Source organism: Catharus ustulatus, chromosome 2 (genome assembly GCF_009819885.2).
Source record: "Catharus ustulatus isolate bCatUst1 chromosome 2, bCatUst1.pri.v2, whole genome shotgun sequence".
In the NCBI taxonomy this organism is placed as follows: Eukaryota; Metazoa; Chordata; class Aves; order Passeriformes; family Turdidae; genus Catharus; species Catharus ustulatus.
In genome coordinates, this window is record NC_046222.1 from 91893614 (window position 1) to 91918640 (window position 25027).

Sequence of the window (25027 nt, forward strand, 5' to 3'; positions counted from 1 at the left end):
TATGAATTTCTCATTCCACAGCATCAAACAAAAAGCTTCAAAACCAATAGATGTATGAGAAAAATCTTGGCAATTTTTAGGAATGAAAAGGTTGAAGAGAAGACACAAAAGGAACCACACAACTCCCCAGTCCCAGACCAGACCCTCACCTCAAAGTGAAGCATGAACTCTCCACTCTGTCCCCAAAAGATCATGGGATTGTTGCTCCATAGCAAGATAGCACCTAATTCTGCAACAACTCGATTCACTGTGTTCACTTAAGACATGTCCCTTTCTGGGCAAGAGGCAGGATATATCATGTGTGTACATGTGATCAAGTATGTGCATGTGTGCTTTCCAGTTAATTCTTCAGCTTCTGTGGTGTGCTCTTTGGTCTTTCTAAAAGGATAACCAGTACAAGAATGACATTTTGCAATCAAATGTTGAATGCATTTTTTATTTAAACATTAAGATTTAATTACAAAAGCTTCTGGAACAATTAAAGGATGCCAAGGAGGAAAGAGCTGAAAACTCAGACTGCATTTTCTCATTCATTGTGAAAGCAAAACACATTGTCAGCAGCAAGGCGTTTTATAGAAAAGTTTCAGATGGACAGTACAAAGACCTTTCTGTCAATATTGTCACTGAAACACCTTGCTGTCATGAAGTACATCTTTTTTTCTGATCACATTTCCTAATGTTGGCTGATTGGTTTTTGCAGTGGGAAACAAGTAATAATTATTGCAGAATTACTGTAATTATTTTCTGCTAATCTCTGCTAATATAACACAATCTTCTTCTTGGAAAAATGTCCAAACATAATTTACTTTACCCTGATAAAAATGTCTTCTGCTGTTGTCAGAAGTTTTATTTGCACAAGTATGTTCCTAATCTATGTTAATTTCATGCAATATAATTATTTATTTTTGGAATAAATACCAAGAATCATTAGAGAGAATTCCGTGGAATGCAAAATCCAAACAAACTTCTATTTTTGTTTAAGGGCAAGATTCCATCATCTTTATTTACGTAAGTAGCATCTTGCTCCCTATGTTATTTCACTGTAAACTAGAGTCTCAAGCAGTGAAAATCGTCACAGTTCCCATTTGGATTTACTGCATTGTATCAAACTTCCAATGAAAATTGGGCTGAGCAGTTTTGTCTGTGGAGTAATGCACTATCTGTAACGAGTAAAGGTGCTCAAACATAGCCCTACACTTAATAATTTGGCACATTTACAACTGGCGTTACTCAGTAACTTATCAGATGACAATAGTGGAGCTCTTCTGTAAAATATAGGTTAAGCCCATATTTGTATGACTGTACATCCGAAGTATAAAAACCACGATATGTAGTACACTTGAACAGTTAAAAAATATAACTTATTTTATTTGTAAACTATCAATGCAAGATACTCAGCAGCAAAGAAGCCATGTTCAATGTCTTCTGATCTTTTTTAAAGATCCGTTGCTGTAAGTAATATAATCGTCTCCAAAACATCTGAGGTTACATGTAGAAACAATCAAGGCAATATTATTTGTACATATTATTAAACATGCAAAAAACTTCCTGAAGAATATTGCCCAAACGTAGAAAGTCATCTGGATCTCAAATTTTCCTTGGTAGCATCTGCTTTGTAAGTATGGCTCACGTGTGGCTCCAGAGTACTTCAGTTTATTTTTGAGAATTGGCACCTTTAATAACAGGCTCCCTATTCAAATATGTGGCCCAGTAAACTAAGTTAAAAGTTCCAAACAGCACTGGAAAAATTATCCGGGACATTTTGTCAATCTTACTGATGCTGTTGTAAGTCTTTTTGCTTTCAGCAGGCTTTTCTTCTGCAGGCTTCACTGGAGCAGATGTAGTGTTTGAGATGACAGATGGGGCTGAGTCCTTTGGCATGTTTGGTGCAGGAGTCATCTTGCCAGTGGTGTAGGTATTAGTTGGCTTATTTCCCAGCAAGTTGCGCTCTTTTTTCTGCAGCATAAAGAACAAATTGTTATACCACACGAACAGAAAGTGGGAACATGTTCTACAGATACTGACCCAAAAAGCTGAGCACCATAATCAAGTATGCCCATTAATGCCTGTTGGCTATTTTGACTTTGACTATCAAACAGATATTTCTGCCTTCCTTGTGTAGCCCTTACTCAAGTGTGACTGTCCCTGATAAGAGAAAGCTGAGACTCACTTGCTGGACCCACATCCCACCTGGAATGTGCATTAGCAGCTTCTCTTGTCAGTGAGATGGGATCTTGCATCTGAAGAGGGTGCTGCCCCATGGCCAGCTGACAAGATGTGAGCCTCATTTCCCCACCTGCTCATTGCCCTGCCAGCCTGCCTCTTTGTAGGCTCTTTTTGGATGCCTCTGGGTATGAGCTCTCTAGGAGATGATTTACCAAGAGTCAGTCCTATCCCAAAATTTTAGTTTCAGCATGAAATTAAAAAGTTTGCGTTTTCTGTCCAAAGACAGAAGCAGTCTTTGGTTCCTTTTCTACTGTGGTGGGGCCCTATCTCACGGAGCTCAATGTGAGCTTGGTTATTTATTTAGGAGAGCACACAGGGAGTGCTCTGCAGAGATATGTTTCATGGTGTATGTCTGCTATTATCCCAAGTCTGATCATTGAAATCCCATGCCACATGTACTTCATGCCCAATGTGTTTCTGTAAGCAGTCCTCTTCATACAGATAAATGATAGACTGGTAGTCTATCTCTGTGAAGGCACCATATTTCCTTGCAAATTTTCCTCTACAGGAAGGTAAAAGTACATCATGAGGTAATTAAATACCTTTTCCACAAAGAAGCTGAAAACTAACCATTCAGTTATTTAAACTGAACACATGGTTTTTATTTCAGGTATTTAAAAAACATAAGTTAAACACCTTGATTTTTGCAGCTTCCTGGGCTTTTTTGCCATCCCACGCCCAACTCCTCTTGGTGAAATAGTTTACTGTTGCAAATTCAATCAATGCCGAAAATACAAAGGCATAGCAAACAGCAATAAACCAGTCCATTGCAGTAGCATAGGCCACTTTTGGCAAAGAGTTACGGGCACTGATGCTTAAGGTGGTCATGGTGAGGACTGTTGTTACTCCTGTAAAGAAAAAAAAAAAAGAGTCAGAGATCAGTTTGCTAACCCTTATGGGATCCTGAATGAGTTATGAGCAGGTCCCAATTCAGCAGGATACCTTAAAAGGCAACATTAAGTCAATCAGTGTTTGCATAACGTGGTTTGAAAGAATAAGAAAAAATGAAAGCCTTCACCCTCAGATGTTTTATTCTATGGAGTTCTGGTTAGCTTTAGCTGTAGTGTATTTAAATAAGGGTTTTCAGGGTAACACAAGCCCAGGGTCTGTAACTGTCAGAATAAAGTGGGATTACATATTTTGTTTTCTTATAGAGAGATTGCATGTTTAAAATTGTTGACTGTTACTGGTTTCCTTGCCTGTAGCTCTTCCTTTCCCATGTGACAGTCAATGGCAAAACAGCCACTGCTTTCATCTGTGGGAAGATTTCCCCAAGAGCAAAAAGCTCAACTCTCAGTTACAGTTTGGTAAACCTAGAATCAGTCAGCACAGGGATGCAACTACCTCTATTCTCTCCATACAACTTGCTGAGCTGATTTTGGAATTTCATGAGGCCGGTACAAAAGAGTAATTACTTTAAAATAGCTGAACAAACTTTTACTTAATAAACTGTTCCCATAGCCCTAGTTTTTCATCTAGTAAAAATCTTGTAGTTCATCAACCTTCACTTGAGAAAGTGCTTATTTTTTGCAATCTTTTAGGGATAAACCAAGTAATTTAATGACACCCCAAAGTTTTTTTTCCATAACAATTTCTTCACTAAATATACATTTTCTAAATGCAAAGTCATATTAATTTGTTTGATGGTAATAGAGATAATTGTCACTAATTAACCTCTACATTTTTTTCCCAGATAAACATCCTACAACAAAGATAAACAAAATGTCCTGAAGCAATATCTGCTTCAAGTGCTTAGCTAGGGTGTACATTAAATATGATAATCCATATGTCTTTTTTTCTAAACCATCCAGCATCCAACCAAGTGGAAAAAACCCATCACAAATCACACTACTCTGATTCTTCTATCTTCTTTTTTTAATTTTTACATAACTAATTGACCAATTTCTTTTTTATTGATTTTGAGTTTAAACTGGAAGAGAATGAAAAAATATTCACAACATCTCAAGCAGAAATAAAGAGTAGTGAACTGTGGTTTGGTTACAGCAAATCACTTCCATAAGCCACAAAGATTCTATCTTTGTCCTAGGAGAAAGTGGGATACTCACCAAAGACAGTTCTAGCAGGGACAGATTCTCTGTTTAGCCAAAACGACACTTGCGATAAGATCACAGTCATAATGCATGGAAGGTACGTCTGGATGACAAAATAACCAATTTTTCTTTTCAAATGAAAATGGGCTGTCATAATAGTATATTCACCTAGAAGACAAAAAAAAAGTGCATTTGAGTAAAATAAGGAAGGTTTACTGATTTAGGGACTGAACGAGGTCACCTCCAACTCCCCATTTGAGGATCCCACTCAGCCATTCTTAATTTCATGAAAAATATCTGAATTTCTGTGCTGTGGAAAACCAAGGCTTGAGACAGAGGTGCTGCCAGATCCTCACAGTCTTCACATTCAGTCTCCAAAGCAGAAGACGGTCCTCCTATGCAGCTGGAATGTTGTGATGTTCACAAGCTTAAAAATCTGTTTTGCTGGCACTGCCTCAACACTGTCTGGTTTTGACTCAGTCCGACAAACTCTTGCAGCATAGTAACAATTAAGGCCCTCAACTCTTAGGAACCTGATTTAGCAGCAGGATTTAACCTCATTAGGAAAACTGTTACGGCCAAGCCATCAGTTTTCAAGAATGAAAATGGGTCTAGACACTCCTTCTGCACCACATTTTAGGGATTGCCAGTCCCAGAATCTTCTGTGAGAACTGACACTTTGCATATGGATCCTGGGATGCCTTACTAATCTGAATATCCAAACCCTTCAGATTGCTGGTCCAGGAAAAAAAAAAAATGCATCCCTCCAATGCATGCCATGTTCCTAGAATTTGCTACATTTTAGCCCTTCAAAAGATTATCTGTTTCTGGATAGATATTGTGTTCTGTCTTGTTCACCTGTGAAATGAATATTGTACTGCTTGCATGCAGAGTTCCCTAAAAGCTGCCACAGCAGTGCTAAATCCCTTTTCTTTTTCATATGCCAAATTCACAGCATTGCCTTAATATGCCATTTATCGGCTTCTCTGAATTTCAATAAAAGCCTAAATAAATGCACTCAAAAATCAACAGACCAGCTGTCACTTTCTCTAATGTTTCAGAAAAAATCAAACCTTAACCAGTTCTTTCAAATTGTTCCTGGAAAACCATATAGTTGTTACTGAGGGCTATTCCTGGTGGTAACTGCTCCCTTGGTTCTTTCAGAGTATTTCTGGGAAATCATGTAGTTCTTGCTGAAAGTTATTCATGACAGTTACTGTTCCCAAATCCAAAATCTTGCTAGCTAAAAGCATGCTGCTATTTGCTTAGGAATAATAACAGTAAAAACAAAATGTAAGAATAAAAAACAATCTATCCCTTCCAGCCCTAACAGTTCTTCACTGATATCAAAGCAATTTAAAAGCAAGCATCATTCAGTTGGGTACTGATCAATCAGAGTAATGCCTGTTTTGAAATATATATTGTCCTTCAAGAACACCTATAGCTATAATTTCTGTTGCAAGATTTGACTCTACAGAACATCCACAAAAGGAAAATATCCAACAGACTCATTCTGCCTTAAGTGAACAGCCTTAGCTGAGCTGTGGCCAGCATTACTAAGCTATTAGATTTGGCAGATTACTTCTAACTGACAATATGGCTAATTAGCACAGAACAGGTTTACAGTGAAAGGGTTTTTGCAGGTATAGCTGCACTCACACACTATGCTACAGGAGCTCTGCTATTCTGCATTTGAGTTTACAGACCTTGCTCATGCTGAGGATTTTAGACAGAAAGTGAAATAACATGGAAATACTTTAACTGACATCCTGCCTCAATCTTTATGTGTTTCTCTGGAGTCTGATTTTCTGGTGAAACGGTTCCCTGAAGAGTGATGTGGAAATGGACACGGAATGCTGTGAAACTGGGGAGAAAACCCTGCGAAGAAAAGCCTAATTCCCTTCCATTTAGTGCAATTTTGAACCAGGGAGGCTAAACATGCAGTGGTCTCAGGAGGAACCCCACTTGGTCTTTATTAAGGGGTATTTGCAGCAGGGTCTGCCTGCCTGTAATCTCAGGATTTCAGAGAAACTGTTTCTCAGTTGCTGCTGCACTGGGATATGTTTGAGTCACAGTTTCCCTGCTCGCTACAGAGTGACAATGTGCATTATCGATTTTGACAGTATGCTCTCAGAGATGGAAAAAAAAAAAAATCTACACAGCTTCAGAAGAGCAACAGGACCCTCTTTTTTTTTCATTTTTGAAACACAGAAAATGAGTGCCTACATTCTGATGGCCCTCCACAGCTGATTTTTACCTTACCATTTTCTTTAACCTATCAAGACCTGAAATAATCACAGAACCTTGATTTTGTACTCGCTCTTCTCCCAGCTGACATATTCTTTGATTTCCCATGCTGTGCCTTTCAAAGATGTCTATACTAGGAATACTTCTTCCAGTAGATTCAGGGCTTAAGAAAACCCTGCAGCTTGGCTTTTAATGCCCTAGGACCGCTGCTTAAAGTAAAGCTAAAAGCTGCCTGAGTTGGCCTTTTGTTTATGGAACAAGACACTGGCTCTGTTGGAGCAGCAAAGCTCCCTTTTACTTCTGTAAGGCCACTGTTTATCCTTAGACCATAAGCTTTCTTGAGCAAGAGCTAATTTTTGTTATAGGTTTATGTAGCATTTAAAAAAGAATCCTGTTCCTGATGGGGTCCACTCATCACTGCAGAAAACAAATTATTGTTAGTAAACAAAAAACAAATCTAGTACTAATGAAAAGCCCTAGAGCAGAAATGGCTGCACTGCTGTGCTGCTGCTCTTAAGGCGTTTTTTATGCTTTAAAAGCTGCTACAGTATTTTTATTTTGGTATCTAGTTGATGGAGTTCTGGAGATCATGCTTACAGATTTTCCAGGATCTTACACACATTATTCCATTGCCATTATGCTGAGATTCAATTGTGTACTTATGGGAGGCTAGACCAGCCCCCAGGCTTGTTTGTTTACTGGATATGCCTGGACTCAGTTCTATCAGTGGCTGTTCTGGCAAGACCCTGACACTAGGTACATTAGATACATTCCTGATTATGCTGACATCCAGAATATTTTGGCCCATAAAAAATGCATGTTCCCTTTAATAGTGATGCTAGGGAAATATTAATCTCAAGAAAAAAATCAGAATTATTTGGTTCAAAATGAAGAGCTGAATTTTATTATTTAGGCTTTGGATATTACAGAGCTCAGGCTCCAGCTGGCAGTATACAAAAGAGTGGGTTTATGTTTTGTTTTGTGCCACTGCAGTTCCTAAGTTAGCTATGAGAAATTCTGGATATGGAGAACATAACTGGGCAAGCATTTGTGGAAAGCAGCAAGATCCATTTGGACTCAAATCTTGTATCTGATTGTTTCCAGCGCTTTTACCACCAGGACATAAACAGATGTTGGTTCTGTTGGAAGCACTGTGAATAGTCAAATGTCTTTCTTTCAGGTGAATAACATTTGAGGATGTTAGAACAAAAAAACTCAAAAAACCAAAAAGCCAAAAAACCAAACAGGTGGCACTGACAGAGCTGTTTCTGTGCCATGACTAAAATGTTCCAAATTTCAAGATTGGTTGGAGAATTAGGAATGCCAAGGTATTTTTTTCAGAGAAGCCAGCCAAACGGCAGCTTGCCTACAAATCAGCAGAATCCCAAGGAACTGGTACAGGTCTGGCACTTCAATTTAAAAAAAAAGTCATTCTCTTCTGCTAGAAAGAAGGGCATAAATGACATACACAAACATTTTGTCTATGCAACTGCAAAGGCTGTGTAGTTTGACTTGTGTGTCATAAAAGCCACAAAAAATCCAAGCACTTGGATTATGCAATAGCTATTTGGTTTTCCTTTTTCAAATTCAACAACTCAATAGAAGGAAGAAATGCCTTCGATGGCCATTCGTAAGTAATGCTGATTACTGGCCTCCGACAAGCTTGATGAAGTCCAGAAAATCCATCGTTGACTGATGCTTTCTCTGTGCAAAATCGGATTTTTGTATTTTGCTAATCCCCGGTTACAATCTGTGTCCCGCTCTTGGTGATCCACCCTGCAATCAGAATCCAGCCAGCCCAGATGTAACCCAGGACATTAATATAAAATCTTGACGTTGGAAACACAGCATTTATTAGCATAAATCTTAAATACGTAAGGGAGGTGTTTACTGTGTGGAAACTTTGGGATTTGTCTGGAGTGTTTCCTTGGGCTGAGGAGTACAAGGAGCTTTCACAGGCAAAGCGGCAAACTGGAAGCGGCCTGGAGCTGACACGCTGGAGCACTCACTGCCTGGGCTGGATGGTTTTCTTGCTCTGAGGAGCAGGACGAGGTTGTAGGAGATGCTCCTGTACATCCTTTGGATCTTTTTCTTGGCAACAATGAAGGCGAGAGGGGAGCTGCCATTCATTGCAGAAAACAACGCGGCTATGATGGTGAACTGGTAAGGAAAAAAGTGTCTTTACTCTTTAATGGGAGATAGTGCACTCATTCTTTTTCTGCAAAAGTGGCCGCTGTTAATATGTTTCTTTTGACTTTATGAATTTTTGCTTTAGCATCTGCTTTGTGTCTCGTGAAAAGGGTAAGGGAGGGAGTGAATGGAGAGGGCAATCAGATTTAGTGGCAAGCCTTCCCCCACTTTGTGTCCCGTCTGGAGCACAAGTGGCAAGCTCAAATATCTATCCTTTATTTACCAGCTGGAGAACAAAGTTTTATGCATCTTTATGTTTCGGTCCAACTAACTTTGTATGCAAGTGTACATGTACCTGTTTTCATGTCTCCTCAATTACCTACAGATTGCAAAAGGTTCCTAATTTAATCTGTATTTTGAATTTTGTCATCTATAACTCTGCCCATCATTTTTCACCAGGGACACAGTATATCACCAGCAGACTCTGCTGGGCTTTGCCTGCAGGAATTGCTCCCAGGCACGTTGCCACAGGCTGCCCCCTTCCCCAACCCAAGACCCTTGCAAGCACCAGCAGTGGAAATCCCCCTTTTCTCCACGACAGGCTGTTTCATTTCCACCTCTTCCCCCTCCCTTCTCTGGACGCCACTAATGCTCTCCAGCCGAGTGCATTGTGTAACCCCGTTGAGCCCGCTCCTAGGAGCGCACGTGATGCCTTGTCCCGGCCCCGACCCCCCCGGGGCTCCCCCCAGAACGCGCACCCAGGGCTGCCCTTGCGTGGGAGCCCGCAGAGCCAGCGGGGCACGGCTCACGTGGATTCCCGCCCGGGGATTAAAGCTGCTTTGCTTCCCTAATGCTGCCACATCTGGCGCCTCCGCTCCCAGCCCGGGAGGGAACGGGAATCCTCGGCGTTTGCACCTCCTCTGCGGCCACGTGGTGCCCCGGACACGCTGCGGAGCGGAGCGGAGCGGAGCGGAGCGGAGCGGAGCCGAGCCGAGCCGAGCCGAGCCGAGCCGAGCCGAGCCACTGCCGTGCCCCCCTCCCGCCCACGCCGTTCCAACAAGCAATCATTTAAAAGCGATGATTGAAACGGATCAAATGCGTGGGTGGTGTTTGCCTCCCAGCCTGGTTCCTCCCACGGGGAAATAAGACAGCAACAGCGCTGGCAGCCTCAGCCAGGCGATCGCCAAGAAACCCCGTGAGCCTCCTCTGGAGCTCCCGTAAATACCAGGAGCTCGGACGTGTGTTCAGCCACAGCCTTGCGGTGTACATAAGCCAGCATTTAACCCTCTCAGTGTTTAAATACCTCTGCTAAGTGGCCATGAACCTGCACGGCTCTCCCTAGCACTCCACATCCCACAGGTGCTTCCCTAGCCTTATTGCAAAACAACCAGAGCCTGTGAATCTCCCCTCCTCTCCAGCCATCAGGAAACCGTGGGATGGGAACATTTCCCCTACCTGTACTGGTACTGATGTTTTCTGTGCCCACGGTTTGTCCCATCAGGTGGTACTGGTTAAGTCGTGAGCCATCTTCGGCCACCACCACAGATGTTGTGGTGCTGTTAGTCCACACGTAGATCACTTCAGAATTGGGATAAGCATCTGCCAACAAGGGAGAAAAAAAGACAGTAAGGAGTAAAAACCACTGTGTAATATTTTAGTGGATCCTTAAATGATAATGACAGGGAGAAAGAAGAATGGAGGAGTGAGAGTGAATGGAGAAAAACAAATAAAGATGATATAATCATGGTCCCATATGCCCAGCTCAAAAAATATTAGGTTGAAGCCTTCTAATATAAGAGATGTGTGGGATGGTTTGTGAAAGGCTGGAACAGTGAAGGTATAAATATAATCCATCACAACCACTCAATCTGGGAAAGAGCAGCTCAGACCTATACTCACCTCACTGGTGATTCCTAAACACCAGCAAGCTGCAAAAGGTATTTTGCTGACGTTCTCCCTCAAAAGGACTCAGACACCTTGAATGCCAGAACAACAGGGACCCTCTGTGTCTTGTCCTGTCTCCAGGATGGAATTCTAAGTGATGCCATGAGCAAGTGCAGGGTCTGGTGTGTATGCACTGACTGGAATATGTATGTGTGGGTGAGGGCACAGGTCTTGCATGTGGATGAAGGAAGATGGAATGTGCCTGCCTGTGCCTGTGATGTTGAAGAGCAGACACAGGATTCAGGGATGAGAATGCATGAAGGAGGGCAGGAATGGGGCAGGGAGCTGCGAGCAGAGGGCAGTGTTTGTGCACAGCAGAATGGGTGGTGGTGGGAAAACACCTGGACAAATGCAGATGTGTTTGTGATTTCTCTCACGTTCATTTAGAGGTCCTAGGAATTAAATGTGGTCACAGTACTGCCAAATCATTCCTTCCTTTATAATGCTGCTGTAACTTTCAATGGTCTAACATCCAGAGTGATCATAGTATTATAAGGGAATCTCAGTCTTCTTTTACAGACAGTGCTGGGTTTAGATTTTAAGCCTTCTCTGCGGATGGTATCAAAAACCTCAAGAGACAACTCTAATTATATTTTATTTAATATAAGTATCTCTCACACTTTTTAGAACTCCTCTAGCATTGAAAGCTTTCAGGTCACATTCCGGCAAGCATGTTACAGTAAGCTAGAGTACATTGTAATACAATCTCTGGAAAGCAGGCAAGGCTTACTCTCCAAATGGAAGGTGAAAATCAGGTAGGCTTGGAAGTGGTCTGAAGTCAAATATTAATATCTCACCTTCTTCACTTTTTAACTTGGAAGATGAGAGTGCAGAATATCTCTTTCTGGAAAAAATCTGATATCCTAGTTCAGGAGACAATACATGGCAGCTTTCCAGATCAGGACTTGAGAGTCAAGGACAACAGGCTAGGTTGAAGAGTGTGGACTCACTCCATCAGACTGTGGGTTTTGTTTGCTAGAGCAAGTGAGCTGTCTTGGAAAGGTGCAGCTCCATGGGGGACTTACAAAAAATTCATAGGCATTGGGTCATAGGAAGTGGGTCAACATGAGCTTCAGAGGCACTTCAAGGGCAATAAATATGGTAAGGTGGATCCATAAAACCAGGAACATCAAGCATTAAACGGGAAGCGATCTCAGTTCAGGCTAAGAGCACGTGTGTAGCACAATGAGTTTCACTTGAATGCTAGACCAGGGAGCAGGGAAGAAAGCAGCACCTTCTCTGCACTGCTATTAATGTTACTGAGTGGTGTGTGGGAGGCAGGGCACTAAGCTAGATAAACCTTTGCTCTGACTGTTTAGGGCTTTTCATCCACACCTCAGAAAAAAAACAGAAATAATGAGGGCAGAGAGGGGGAGAGAGTTCAAAAGGTTACAAGTACCCCCAGGGACTGGAAAAGAAGCCGTGATTTGAAACAAGCAGCTCAGCTTATTCAGCTCACTGACAAAAAGCTGAGACCTAGCTCAGGTGAGTACAGACACTTGCATGCAGAAATACAAAACCAGAGTGAATCTCTTGGGCTACTCACAAAAGATGCCTAAAAGACGGTTACAGGAAGATTCAGATGAAGAACAGGGCAAAATTTCCTAACTGAGTGGGAGGCAAGTAATTATACAGTGGATAACCTTCTGAGAAAAAAAAAACAAAACCTACTTTCACTAGGAAGACAATGATAATTGGAAATCTTTTTTGGTCACATATCTGACAGTTGCTGCTGTGTCCAGGGCTGGAGCTGATCCTGGGTTTAGAAGTTGAGAATCTACAAATTTTTCATCCTTTGTTAGCTATGCAGGACTGCCCACATGCCTTCCTTATGCTTGTATTTGTAGCTCTGAAGTAAAATTACTGTAATTACATGTCATGATCTGCTTTGAAAGGCTAAGAAGGAATGTATTCCCTATTTCAAAATATTTGCATCACAAAAAGTCATGGAATTTCACCTTCCCTTTAGAACTGAGATACTGCATTATCTCTTGAGATGATTACAACTTCACAATGTACTGTAAATAATTTCAAAGCCAGATCTGCAGAAGACGGAGTGGGAGGAGATGGGTCCATTTAAAAAAATGATGCAGAAAGCCCTCATTTTTTAAAATGCTTATCTGGTATATGTTGTTCATTTGCTGATTATGCCCAGGGAATGTGGAATTTGTTTAGGTAGATTTGGGATTGTTAGAAAATTTAATTCTTCCCTATGTTACTTTGCAAAAGAATGCAAAAAAAAAAAATGCTCCTAGCGTGCAAACTAACTATACAAAAAAAAAAAAAAAAAGCTCCTAACAACAGCATTGGACTTTTTTTTTTTCTGGGATGATCTAGATGTATCCCAACTCAGCACTTCCCTATCTGCAATGATCCCAACCACCAGGATAATTGGGTTTGTCCTGTTTTCTGATGATGATATACACATTAATTCATCCTGACTAGATGCTTCCCAATGTGAGTACTGTAACCAAATTCACTGAAATTGCAATCACAAAGGAATTTAGGCCTGTAAGGTTTAACAAGAATTCAGATGCTTTGGTTCTCTCCTCTGCCTGGCCTGCAGGGCAGCAGAGTCCAAAAATAATTCAACACCTCTGCTGTGAATTGTAGCCTTTACTGGGTGCTAAAACACATGCAGTGGAATAGGGTTGGGGGCTTGTACACTGCAGGAGTCCAGCAGCTCTTCTTGGAAGGTACCTGCAATTCAGACAGAGGCCACAAGGTGCCCAAACTCCAGATCTCACAGGTATGCCTAAGCAGAACTTCAAGAGGCTGTTCTCTTTTGAAACCATGTCAGGGAAGGGGGTGCCAATCCCAGGCCAGCTGGTGAGAAGAGAGACCATTCAGGCAGGCAAGAGCACAGCATGAGGCCAGTCCCTGCCTGGGAGGAAGACTCCTGTCTGTAGGTCCTTTCTCACAGGATCTGTTGTGAGGCTACAAGACAGACAGCTGTGTTACTGCTAGGCCAGGAGTAGAGTATCCATGGGAGAAGGGAGAATAGCTCGTCTAGAAAAGACTCTTGTGCAAGGGCAGGATGGCAATGGCCAGGGCTGTAAGACACAAGAGGATAACAAATGTGTTCCTGTGGAGCCCAACCCAAACCAATGCAACCTGCAGTGATTTTACCTCCTCAGAAGTCCATCACATTAGGAATGAAATTACCCCAATCTAGATATATTCTATTCTTATGGACCACATAGATGATATGATCCTCATCTATCTTCCATCTTTAAAGAAGCTATAATGTAAGTTTTTTGACTTCATGCATCCTTTCCTTACTACACATCAAGTTCTGACAAGAAAAAGCCACGCCATGCTCCTTGGTGTGGCAGCTGACCATCTCTTTTGTGGTCCTCCAGATAAACCTCCAGAGGGATAAGCCTGTATGCTTTCAGCAGGTAGCTGTATTCCTATGACAAACCTTGTGCCATATCTTCACAGAAGCCTCAAACTCCATCTATCCCACACTTGACAACCAGAAGGTCCAGCTCTGTGGCTGATAACCCCTGCAGTATAATTAGACATAGTCATATTGAAAGCTGGAACTGCAGGTGTAGTCTAGAATGATGTTATTTTGCTATTGGGGTAGAAGTACTAATGGAGACATGGTATTATTCACTGTCATACCAAATTTTGTAAAATCACTCTTCCACTTAAGCAAAGCTTCCAGTAGATTGCTAGTCTTGCTTGCTGGGGCACTGAAGAACTTCAGGTCTTGCTGTTTAGAGATATAAGAAAGGTGCACCAATAAAAGGAAATATGGAAAGATATAATCTCCTTTACATTACACACAGGGTGGGGATGTCTCCCAAAGGATGATGGGAAAATGTAGCTGCAGCTTGGGGATAGCAAGCTGAGAAAATCATGCAAAAGCAAACTTGACTTCAAAGCCACTGCAAATCCAAGTGAGATTGCTTGGTGTTTATTCTACTTTAAGCAAGTGCATGTCTTCTGGATTTACGAATCCAAATAATTAATCTTATGTTCTTTACAATCATTTTGTTGTTTTGTCAAAGAAAGGAGGAAGCCTCATTAAAGTATCCTTTCTCTTCTGTGCTCACTTCTTTGAAAAAGGAAAAAAAATGATAGCGGTTGAGATGAACAGCTAAAATTACAAAGAAGTATAATTTATTAAATGTGAGAAAATGACAACAGACATTTATTTCTACTGGACAGTTGATAAATGGCTGCAGGCTTATCACCTACCAGAATGATGAAAGAAATAATATCTTCTCTTATTTATTTATTGACAAGCAGATCTATTTTTCTACATTCTAGCATCCAACATACACTGCACAATATAAAAACGCTGAAGATGTCCCTTGTTCATCTCCCACACTTTCCCTGCTCCTGTATGTCTGGCAAGGAAAGCCAGACATGGTCTTTCTTATGCCAATGAACAGCAGGCAGGGGAGAGACCACAACCAGAGAGGAATTACATTAAGATAAAGTCTAGCAAAGCACAATAATGAGTGGGTAAGACCTGGAGGATCCCAGACATTTGCCTTGGCATTGAGGATAGCCCTGTTTTCATTTGCAAATGAAACAGTGTGAGCAGTGCAGAATCCTCCCTTCCATTCAAAAAGCAACTCACAAACAGGGAGTTTTGTCTTGCCACTGCCCCCACCACAGGCAGTAGTGGTATTTGTGGCTACTGATAGACATTCTCCTTCTTGCTTTTCTTTCTGCTCCATATTTGAAAGAAATTCCAGGGGAAAAAAAAAAGTGGTAGTGGGGAAGAGGATTTCTTACCACCTTAAGTCAAACAGACCTAAATGTGGATGAACCCAAACTTTAAGTCTATGGGACCCAGACTGATTTTTTTAAGCTGTAACCCCTGAAAAAAAAATCACTACTGATATCTGCCAATAAACATTCATTCCTGCATTACAGGGTGTAAAACAATTGAGAAGCAAAGAATCTGTCTCCAAAACACCCCCTAAACTCTTTGACAGACCTCACAGGAAGCATAAAGCAGTGCCTGCAAAGTTAAGGCAGCCTGTGCAGCATGTTTGGATGCCCACAGGTACATTCCACAATTAAGCAGACCATTTGCAAGCCATGGCTGGAACCTTCCTTTCAGAATTATGCTAGCTGGATGCTGAATTAACTTAAAGAGATACTGTAGAAAGATAACTTCTGGTTTGTTTTCTATTTTATTTATTCCAGTTGTGCAGTTACATGCTAAGCCTTTATTATCATGACTTTTAGTGCATGCCACAAGGATTGTCAGATTGCCTAATCTTGGGAGCATTGCTAATCCCTGCCAAAGCGTGTTGATTGGGGAAGATGTGCATAAAATTGTCAACTTTTTTAGAAACTCTAATTACACTCTGAATACACATACAAATATCAATCTTATCTAACCATTACTGTATTTGACTCACTTAGAGGCTGTTATATAACTCACCAGCAATCCAGATTTACAGCCTCTCAGACTCCTGCAGGCTGCAAAACAGCACTGCTACTAAGCCATCATGTACCAGCTTGAATTCTAAGAGTCAGGCTGGTTTTCTTGTGGTTTGTGCAGAAATACTTTGTAGCCCATCACAAAGCATCTGTCAACAGTTGTGCCTATGTGACTCAGGTCAGATTTGAGCTCCATAATTGGAATTTCCCATTAAAATTGCTTTATAAGAATGACTCGATGTACAAACGAGATCATTCTATAGCAAGAGTAAATGGAAAACAAATCTAGTAAAAATGTACTTTTAAATATAAAAATAACAAGACATGGCAATAATATGCATGGTCTAGGTCTTGGGGAAAATAGCTTTTTATAAAAATAAATTTTTAACATAAAACAGCAATTTAAATACTAAGATAAATGTATTCACATATTAAATGATTAAAAACTTTGCCATAGTGTGATGAATTCTGACGTTCCTGGGAGAATTTTAGGGCTATGGCAATTACTTTAGGGATCTGAAATAATTAAAATTGAGACTGATCATTTAAACTGGCATGAGTTTATAGTATATGGATAAACAGCAGACGAGAAGTAATGTGTACAAATACAAATGCAGATTCATGTAACACAGAGACACAGAATGGCAGGGACTGGTGGATACCTCTGGTGATCATCTGGTGATTATCTGGTCCCACACCCTGCTGAAGCAGGACACCAAAAGCATTTTTTCCAGCACCATGTCCAGTCAGACTTTTAATATCTCCATGACATTCAAATCTCTGTAGCCAACTGTCAATCTCTCTTCACAACCTGTTCCAGTGTTCAGCCACTCCCACAGTAAAAGCATGTTTTCTGCTGTTCAGATTCTATTCTGTTCAGGAATTTAATGTTTTTTAATGACCACTGGCCCTTATTCTGCCATTAGGCAGTACTGAGCAGCACCCAGTTCCCTCTTCTTAACCTCTCATTCCCCTCTGCAATTTATACAGATGGATTAGGACCCTCTGAGCCTTCCCTTCTCCATGCCAAACAGTCCAAAATCTCAGTCTCCCCTCACAGAAGAGATGCCCCAGCCCTTCAATGATTGTTGTGGCCCTGCACAGGATTCTCTCCACAAAGCCTCTATTCTTCTTGCATTGGGAAGCTCAGATTTGCCATGCACACAGAATGGTTCCAAATGTTGAGTAAAAATTAAATGCCCAGAAGGAAATGTTTTTGGAATGACACAGTATCATTGTCTGAGACAATAGAGGACATCCAAAGAGAAAATTATTCATGAAAACTGATGAAACTCATGAGCATATTAATGGAAAATTTTAGGACACCTCTAGCTGAAAAACAGACAGTAGAAAGTCCAGTCATACTAAAATGTTCATTTCTGTCCTTCCTAAAAATAAAATAAAAATAAAATTTGGCAATATAAGTAGTATTCTATATGTTTTCCTGATACAGTTTTATTTGATCTTGTTGTCACATTCTGCAGGGAATAGTATAGGATGTTCTGAAAAATGTGCCAGACAGGTCTCAAGAGACTTCATTACTAAGCAACACTAATATACCCTACTGATCATTGCTAAAAAATAAAGCTCTAAGTTAGATCAAATTGTTCTTTTTCAGAATATAATTTACAAATCACCTCAGGAAAAGGTGGGAATAGAAATTCGGCTTTGGAAATGAAATGGAAGCACAGACTATACCCACAAGGTGGTGAAACATACAGAACTGAAGATGTCTGTCAAGTTCATTTTGCGACACATAGTTTTGCAAAAGCCATTTTCTTTGGCTTTTCAAAGGAGGAAATCAGGTGGAAGGTCCTGTGTAATTTTAGAAGTTCCAGTTAATGGGAGGAAAGTCTAAACATGACCCAAACTTGAGGTCAAAAATATAAAGGAAAGGAAAAAACCCAAACTGAAAGCATAGTCAAGTCTGCTGACTTCTTCAGTACAATAAATTGACTGGTTTTATGTTGATACACTAAATCACAGTCATACAGACGACGGATGTAACACAAATACTAATGCACAGTGTCATCCTAATAATTCAGTCAGGCATAGCACCTTCACAGGAAGCAACTGCAGCATTTAAGAAGAGCCCTGAGCTGGGAGCTGTGCAGAGTAACACAGAATGTCTCCTAAGAATGATCACCAGTGACAGCAGCTCTTTCTCTCCCCATCATGCTCACCCATACCATGGGGGAGCAATAAGAGGGATGCATCTATTTCCCAAGCACTGGGATTGCAACTGGAAGTGACTACTTGCTGTGAAATCTGACACATAAGCAGTAAAAACAGACATGGCACAGTGGACTGAGCTGTGTGTCTCAGGATTGCAGGTTCTCAAGGCTCCACTCAGAAAAGGGGAAAAAAAACCCAACAAACCAGCAAAGAAAATGTTTTTCCATGGTGCAGCCTGGAGCATGCCAAACAGCAAACAGATGTGTGGGTGTAGACAACTCTGCCACTCGTGGTGTGGGATGCCTGCCACAAGCTGACTGAAAGAGGTGTCTAAACAGGGTGTGCTGTGGGGATGTTACACAGACAGTGCTCCAAGGTACCAGCAGCACCAGGTCATCCCCCCAGGCTTCCTACTTCCATCTGAGAGCTGATGGCAGGCAGCGTCATGCCTTCCTTCTTTTGCCTCTTCCCATTTCTTCTTCTCACTGCGGTCAGTAGTTGGAACACAGCCTCTTTATTTTTAGGTTTACTGGCAGCTGTTTCAGTCTAGAACTAACCTGGGAATTGATTTTACATTGCATTTAATGGTGCCTATACAACTACTTTCCATATAGAACTTGTCAAAATCTGGTGTGCCAGCCTCTGATCCTTTTCTTTTTCCCTTTTACAGCTGGCATAAATATCCACTGTAAGAGGACTAGAGAAACAGAACAGTAGGATGTGCTAGGATGATATTTTAAATGTTAAATATCCTAGGAACATTTCTGACCTTATGTTGGTCTTTCTAGGCCAGGCATGTGGTAATTCCACCAGCCAGCCAATTTGAATGCTGTACTAACACTTAATGAACTTTGAATTTACAATCACAATATTAGGCGCTTATATTAACTGCTTCATTAGGAAAAACAGCATGGTTATGAGGATGATGTTAAGACATTTAATTTACTTTTTGCAAGGCAAACAAAAGTATCCTCCAAAGTGTGACAGATATCATTACTCACTTTGCATAATACCTTTACAAAGATTAAGCACTTTTGCTTAATCTTAATTGCAGTGGTCCCCTCCTTTTGCAAAGTGCCACTTAATATCAGCAAAGCTAACATGACCTGCTCTGCAGGAGTGTCACTGGAGTTTCTTTTGAGAAATGCAGAGTGAATTTTAGAAAATACTCCAATTGATCTCGTTGTGGAGGGTGCCTTCACAAACATGGTACTTCTGGCCACATGTAACACCACAGGATGAAACTGTAACCTCACTGTAATCTACAGATATTCTTCTCACCCACTTAAGCAGCATCAGGGACTCAACCATCTTATTTAGTGTATTGGCTGGGCTTACCATTCAAAGCACCCTTACTTATAAATCTGTATGGCCTGAAACCAGCTGAGAGTGATTGGAACTACTTGCACAGCTAAATATATACCTCTGTTTCTGAATCCTACCCCTTAATGGAGACATTTACAAACCTCAGAAGTCCTGCTACATTAATAACACTGTGCGAATGTGTAATCAATAGGTATGCAGAGAGAGCAGGTTGAAATATTATTATTCAAACACTTTAATACTGCCTTGAAATTGCAATCACAAGAACTTAGTCCCTATGCCAAAGGTGCAGTCATCTAAACCTCCGAAGATGGACTATAGACCTCTGCTCTGGGGCACAGTGCAGCTCTGTATTTCAGAGAAGGGGATAAAATCTCCTGAGGCCATCAGTTCAAAGTACCCAGCCAGCCTCAGTGCTGGATCTGAGGAGCCTCTGAGATGAGCTGTTGCTGACCAGGGACACTGCCATTCCACCCTGCTACAGTACTCAGGCACACATCCTGTCTTTGGGAACTGCCCCCTCCCAGTCCCCCTGGAGACCCAGATCCAAAGGTGCCCACCATCTCATTTTCTCTGTGCACACAAAAAGCATCTTATTTACAGCCATCAGCTGACCTATTTTAGGAGGAGATTAACCTGAGCCTAAAAATATCTACTTCTCTCCCCTAAGACGGTGAGAGCAATCAGCTCAGCTGTATATATTTACCCTACAAAAATATAAATTTAGGACAGAGGAATCCCAGCTTTGCTGACATATTTAGCTCTGGGATGTTTTCAGCAAAATGGCTGGCTGCTAGCACAGGCTGGCTGTGAGGAGACTTTCAGTGGCAATGATGATGAAGGGGGAAAAAACAGAAGGTTTATCAGGCTTTCCTTCTTCCCAGTTCTCTTTCCTTCTTGTTTCTTCATGGGGAACAACATGAAACAACTGTTTCCTTTGAAGAAGATTGCTGGGCTGGGGCTGTGGCAGCACTAGATGACAGCTTGGACTATCCTGGCTCTCTGTGCAGCAGAGGAGGCTAATGAGGTTCCAACAATTTAGGCAGAGGACTTCCTGGCCCACCAGAGACTGAGGTGTCATAAAGGAGCTGCCAGACTAGAAACTGAAATCCAAGTTTGAGCAGAGTCTTACAGCTTTTTTCCTTCCCCAAAAACCCTAGGCAAGTAATTTTGTCATTAATGTACTGCAGTAGCACTGGGAGGCTCTAATTGAACCTAGGGACCCATAACGACAGAGGCAATAAAAGCAAGTAATGAACCACTCTATCTTTGCTCAGAAGAGACTGTAATTGCTCTTTGCTTCCTTTATGCCCACCTGCAAAATGCAGGCAGCAGAGACCTACCAACCTCATGCGGGTATCATGAGGATGATACCAGAAATGTTTATGAAATGCTTACAAGCCATGGAAACAGCCATCTTAGAAAATAAGAGACATTAAAAAACCTGGCTTGTAAAGCAGTGGAGCAGTATCTACCCATTTGTCACATTTACAGATAATATCCCATTTGCCAGTGGCACAGACCCATGTCCACGGCTGGCAACCATAAGCCTGGCGCTGCCTTCTGGGGCATCATGAGACGTGCTCTGTCTTTGCAGGTTTGCACCCAAGGGCCATTTGAAAGCTTAAGCATATTAAGCACAGTCTCTGCATGTTGTTTTCTATTGCTGACAACTCATATTGATTCCCTGTAATCAGGCAGTTGTGCAGCCTTTAAATTTAGGCTGTAATCTCCAAAGTGGGAAACACGTGCTGATGTTTGTACCATTAGCAAAGCACCCCGGATCTCTGCGCGGCTCCACCACAATCCTGTCTAGACTGCTTTCACACGACATAAAAACACCACTGCTGAGTATCTCCACACCAACCCCTACTCCTGCCCGAACTTTTGTTTCCTTGAGCTCAAAACCACCACTAGCTGAGCTTTTCTTCCCCAAAGAGCCTGAGTATGTGAGCCAGCTCATGGTGAGGAGGCTGCTCCCAGGGCAGGCAGAGCGCAGCCTTTCAGTGCTGGCTGCTACAAAAGCTGCTACCAGCACCCCCCAGGAAGCACTCCTTATAAATCCAACAAAAGGGGCTTCCTTAAGGATGGTCCTGCCAGCATGGACACTGCTCTCAGCTGCTAGGGAGCCAAGCCCTCGGATGCTGCACATCAGCAGAGTCTGCAGCCTGGGCTCAGTCCTGGCTGCAAGGCATGGGGAGGACAACAGCTTTTGTTCTTTCTGACCTCCCTTTCTCATTCTGTTATGAATCTAAGAGGGAAAAACTCACTGGCTCCTACAGAGTGGGTGGCCAGAAGTAGGAGCTAATTGACACAGAGCCAGGCACTGTTCCACAGGAAATCCATCACACAGCCAGGGGGCTGGGTGGCTGTTTTAATATATTTTAAGATTTATCTCAATACAGACACATAGTAACCATGTATATATGACAAAGTCTTTGAGAAGTTCAATAAAATAGTGACAATGACTGCAAGTACTTGAAGGATATACTAGCTTTTCAAGGAAGTCCTGGATGTGTATGACTGTAATGGGTGAAGAAAAACTGGTTGATCTGATCATTTTAGGAAGCCCTTTTCCTTTCTGTAAAACTAAAAGGTATACTTCTGTATAGGCAAACCTACCAGATAAGTGATAAGTTATGGTCATACTCATTTGCAAGTTATGCAGACTGAGGTCCTGTAAAAACAACTGCTGCAGAAACCCACCACACAGTATACGCCCAGAATCCTGTGTTTTAATTTCTAAGTAGATTCCTGTTAAGAAATCTTCTTACATTTCGGGAATACTTGAATATTACAGCATTTTATTTTACAAACCATTCTCAATGAATTTCCTGGCCTTTGGGAGCTACATTGCTCCACTTTGACTGTGGGACCTAACTGCCCAAAATGCTGGATTTAAAAAGATATATTGCTATACATACATGTCTGAAATGACTATAGGCTATGATGCAACACCTGAGAGAAGGCTTCAGTGTCTGCGCTCAATGCAGAAGAAACAGCACAGCTCATACAAGATGCTTGAATAAGTGGCAAAGTTATCTCTACACTGGAGAGCCCTACTGACTGTTTCACTGAGATCCTTTGAAAAATGGGACTTCCAGCAGAAATACCTAACATAGTCATTTGGAGAGATACAGAAGCTCACCACCAATATAATGTAACACCTAACTAATCTACAGCAGGGGCTGTTTCTTCTGAACAAAGTATGGTTTTGTATTTCTGAGCTAGCAATGCAGAGAAAAATTGACTTCTAAGTTGCTCTGACTGGGATATAATACACTTACCTACATGAGATAACACTGCAGAAAAATTGGAACTTCTAAAATATGATTCATCATCTCCTTAGGCAGATATCAAAAATAATTCTAATGAACCTCACCACAGAAGTACTTCTTTCCCTTCAATGGCCATAGAGGGACTCCAGATAACTAACTGGAGCATATTTTCCTATCTGAAATTGTCACAGATCTGTCCCATCCATTCCTTAGAGCTTTGCTGTCAATACAAGGCTTTTGATACAGGCCAAATCCCTGTGCTCATTCTAAACTAGAAGATTTAATTTTTTATATAACACAGCCCCGTGACAAGTCATCTGCCCATGATTCCAAAGAAAACAGAGGCAAGTAACAGCAATATCATTAGGTGGGGTTCACCCCTTCCATTCATTCTAAGGGTTCCACAGAAAATTAGTTCAGGCTGGATGCCTGTGCTTTATTAGCTAGCTATACTTAAGTAGAACAACAGTGGTCCAACATAGTTGGCTAGACTGCCTTTTTGATGCTACCACAAGCATGTCTTTCATTGTGTCTGGAGTTATAGCTTCTAAACAGCTAAAAATAAGGGGAAAAGTATTCTAACTACTTCACTACCTAACTTCACCTTATTTTAGTAATTCAATATTCATTGCAATGGAGGTGTCTAAGGAAGCAGTGATAAACCTTAGGAGAATATAGCAGAAGATATTACCTTAGTGAGCAGAATTCCACCAAACCTATCCACTCTTCATTAACTGACTTCTGCCTTAAATTGCAAAATCACAGCTTAGTCTTGAACTTGGCTGCTCAGCATTTCACAGGAGTCCTCCCTGGCTCTCTCCACATGTCCCTTCACAAGGAAGGCCCTAATACATCCCAGCAGAGCCAACAAGCTGTGCTGACTTGTCTGCTCTCAGGAACAGGTTGAAAGAGCCTCTTCTGTCCAGCTGTAGGGGCAAGCAGCAGAAAAGCTCTCCCTCTACATATGAGACTGCAGGTCCAGCTGTCCCTGAGACCAACCTATGAAAACCTTCCTACGCGCCATGCCCACTTTCCAAAGTCTCTTAAAATTAACTTGTGTCTTTATTATTCACTTAATTATATTCTCATACAAGATTTTGCACACAGATTTTGAGAGGCCATATACATTCTTTATCACATTTTACTAAACTAGAATTAAAGTCTGTTTAGAAGGACACTGTTTTCAAGCTCTCCCTCCATACTTTCAGTTTTCCTGCAGCTCTTGCAGGTGCTAATGGGAAAAGTACAAAATCAAGAAAAACCCTGTAGATGCCTTCACTTCAGTGTGTTCTCTACATTGTAAGGAAATATCATAGAAGTTTTCTTAAAATACCTTTTTTTTTTTTGATAAATTTCTCATTGGCTACAAGTCAATGGATAGTTTGTGAACAGTAAGTACCTTAACGAGTGTTGATATAAAATCTGGGATACTGGTGAAGTTACTGTCTTCTCATTACTCTGACTTCACCATGCTCATTAGATGAAAATAATTTGAGCATACCACCTGCTACAGAAATAGCCTGTGCACTTTCCTTTATCAAAAGTCATACTGTGACTTCATTTAAGGTGTTGAAAAGGAAGATGTACAAAAACTATGTTAGCTACTATCTCCAGATACTACAAATTGTTTCCTTACCAACAGCTGGAAAGCTCACTTGTTGATCAACAGCCATCAACCTTGGCCATCTTCATGGCCAACTTAAAATTCACCAGGAATGAATGCAGGTCCTCTTTTTCTGTGCTCATGAGCTTGGGGATCTCTTTATTTTCAGAATATTCATTAAACTACTTACTAAAAATAGTATGGGGGGGTTTTATGCAGCTGAGTGACTAGTGGGCAGCTGCTTCATGTATTTATCCATTCCACAGTACAAGGTCTGATAACTCCATGTACTCAGACACTGTGTCTTCAAGAGGCAGTTGCCATAAATAGACTCCACCTTACAGTATTTGATACTGTCAAAGCCCCAATTAACAGCAATTAACTAATTCATCTTGAGGGCAACCCTGTGAGCTAGGTAACACCGATATAATTAACACAGGAGTGAAATGAGATTTAGGAGTTAAGTCAGTTGCCTGGGCAGAGGCCTTCATGATCTAGTGGATTAGACATCTGCCTCTCCAACCAAAGATGTTGAGTCTAATCCTTTTTCTGACATTGATTTGCTACATGACCTTATGGAAAGTCAATTAACTTCTCTGTTTCAGCTGCCCTAGAGATAATAATGCTTACCCACCTGG

The 25027-nt window shown here is 41.3% G+C and overlaps 1 protein-coding gene across 2 annotated transcripts in view; it reads right to left on the reverse strand.

Moving 5' to 3' along the window:
* Positions 1 to 420: 420 nt before the first annotated feature.
* Positions 421 to 25027, reverse strand: part of GABRA5 (gamma-aminobutyric acid type A receptor subunit alpha5) — a 55825-nt gene continuing 31218 nt past the window's right edge. For both annotated transcript variants that reach the window (XM_033053090.1, XM_033053091.1), the window contains exons 7-10: positions 10110 to 10253; positions 4293 to 4445; positions 2863 to 3074; positions 421 to 1956 (exon numbers count right to left, since the gene is read on the reverse strand). In XM_033053090.1, coding sequence (XP_032908981.1) covers positions 1654 to 1956; positions 2863 to 3074; positions 4293 to 4445; positions 10110 to 10253 — 812 coding nt within the window. In that variant the 3' untranslated portion in view covers positions 421 to 1653. The remainder of the gene's footprint in view (positions 1957 to 2862; positions 3075 to 4292; positions 4446 to 10109; positions 10254 to 25027) is intronic.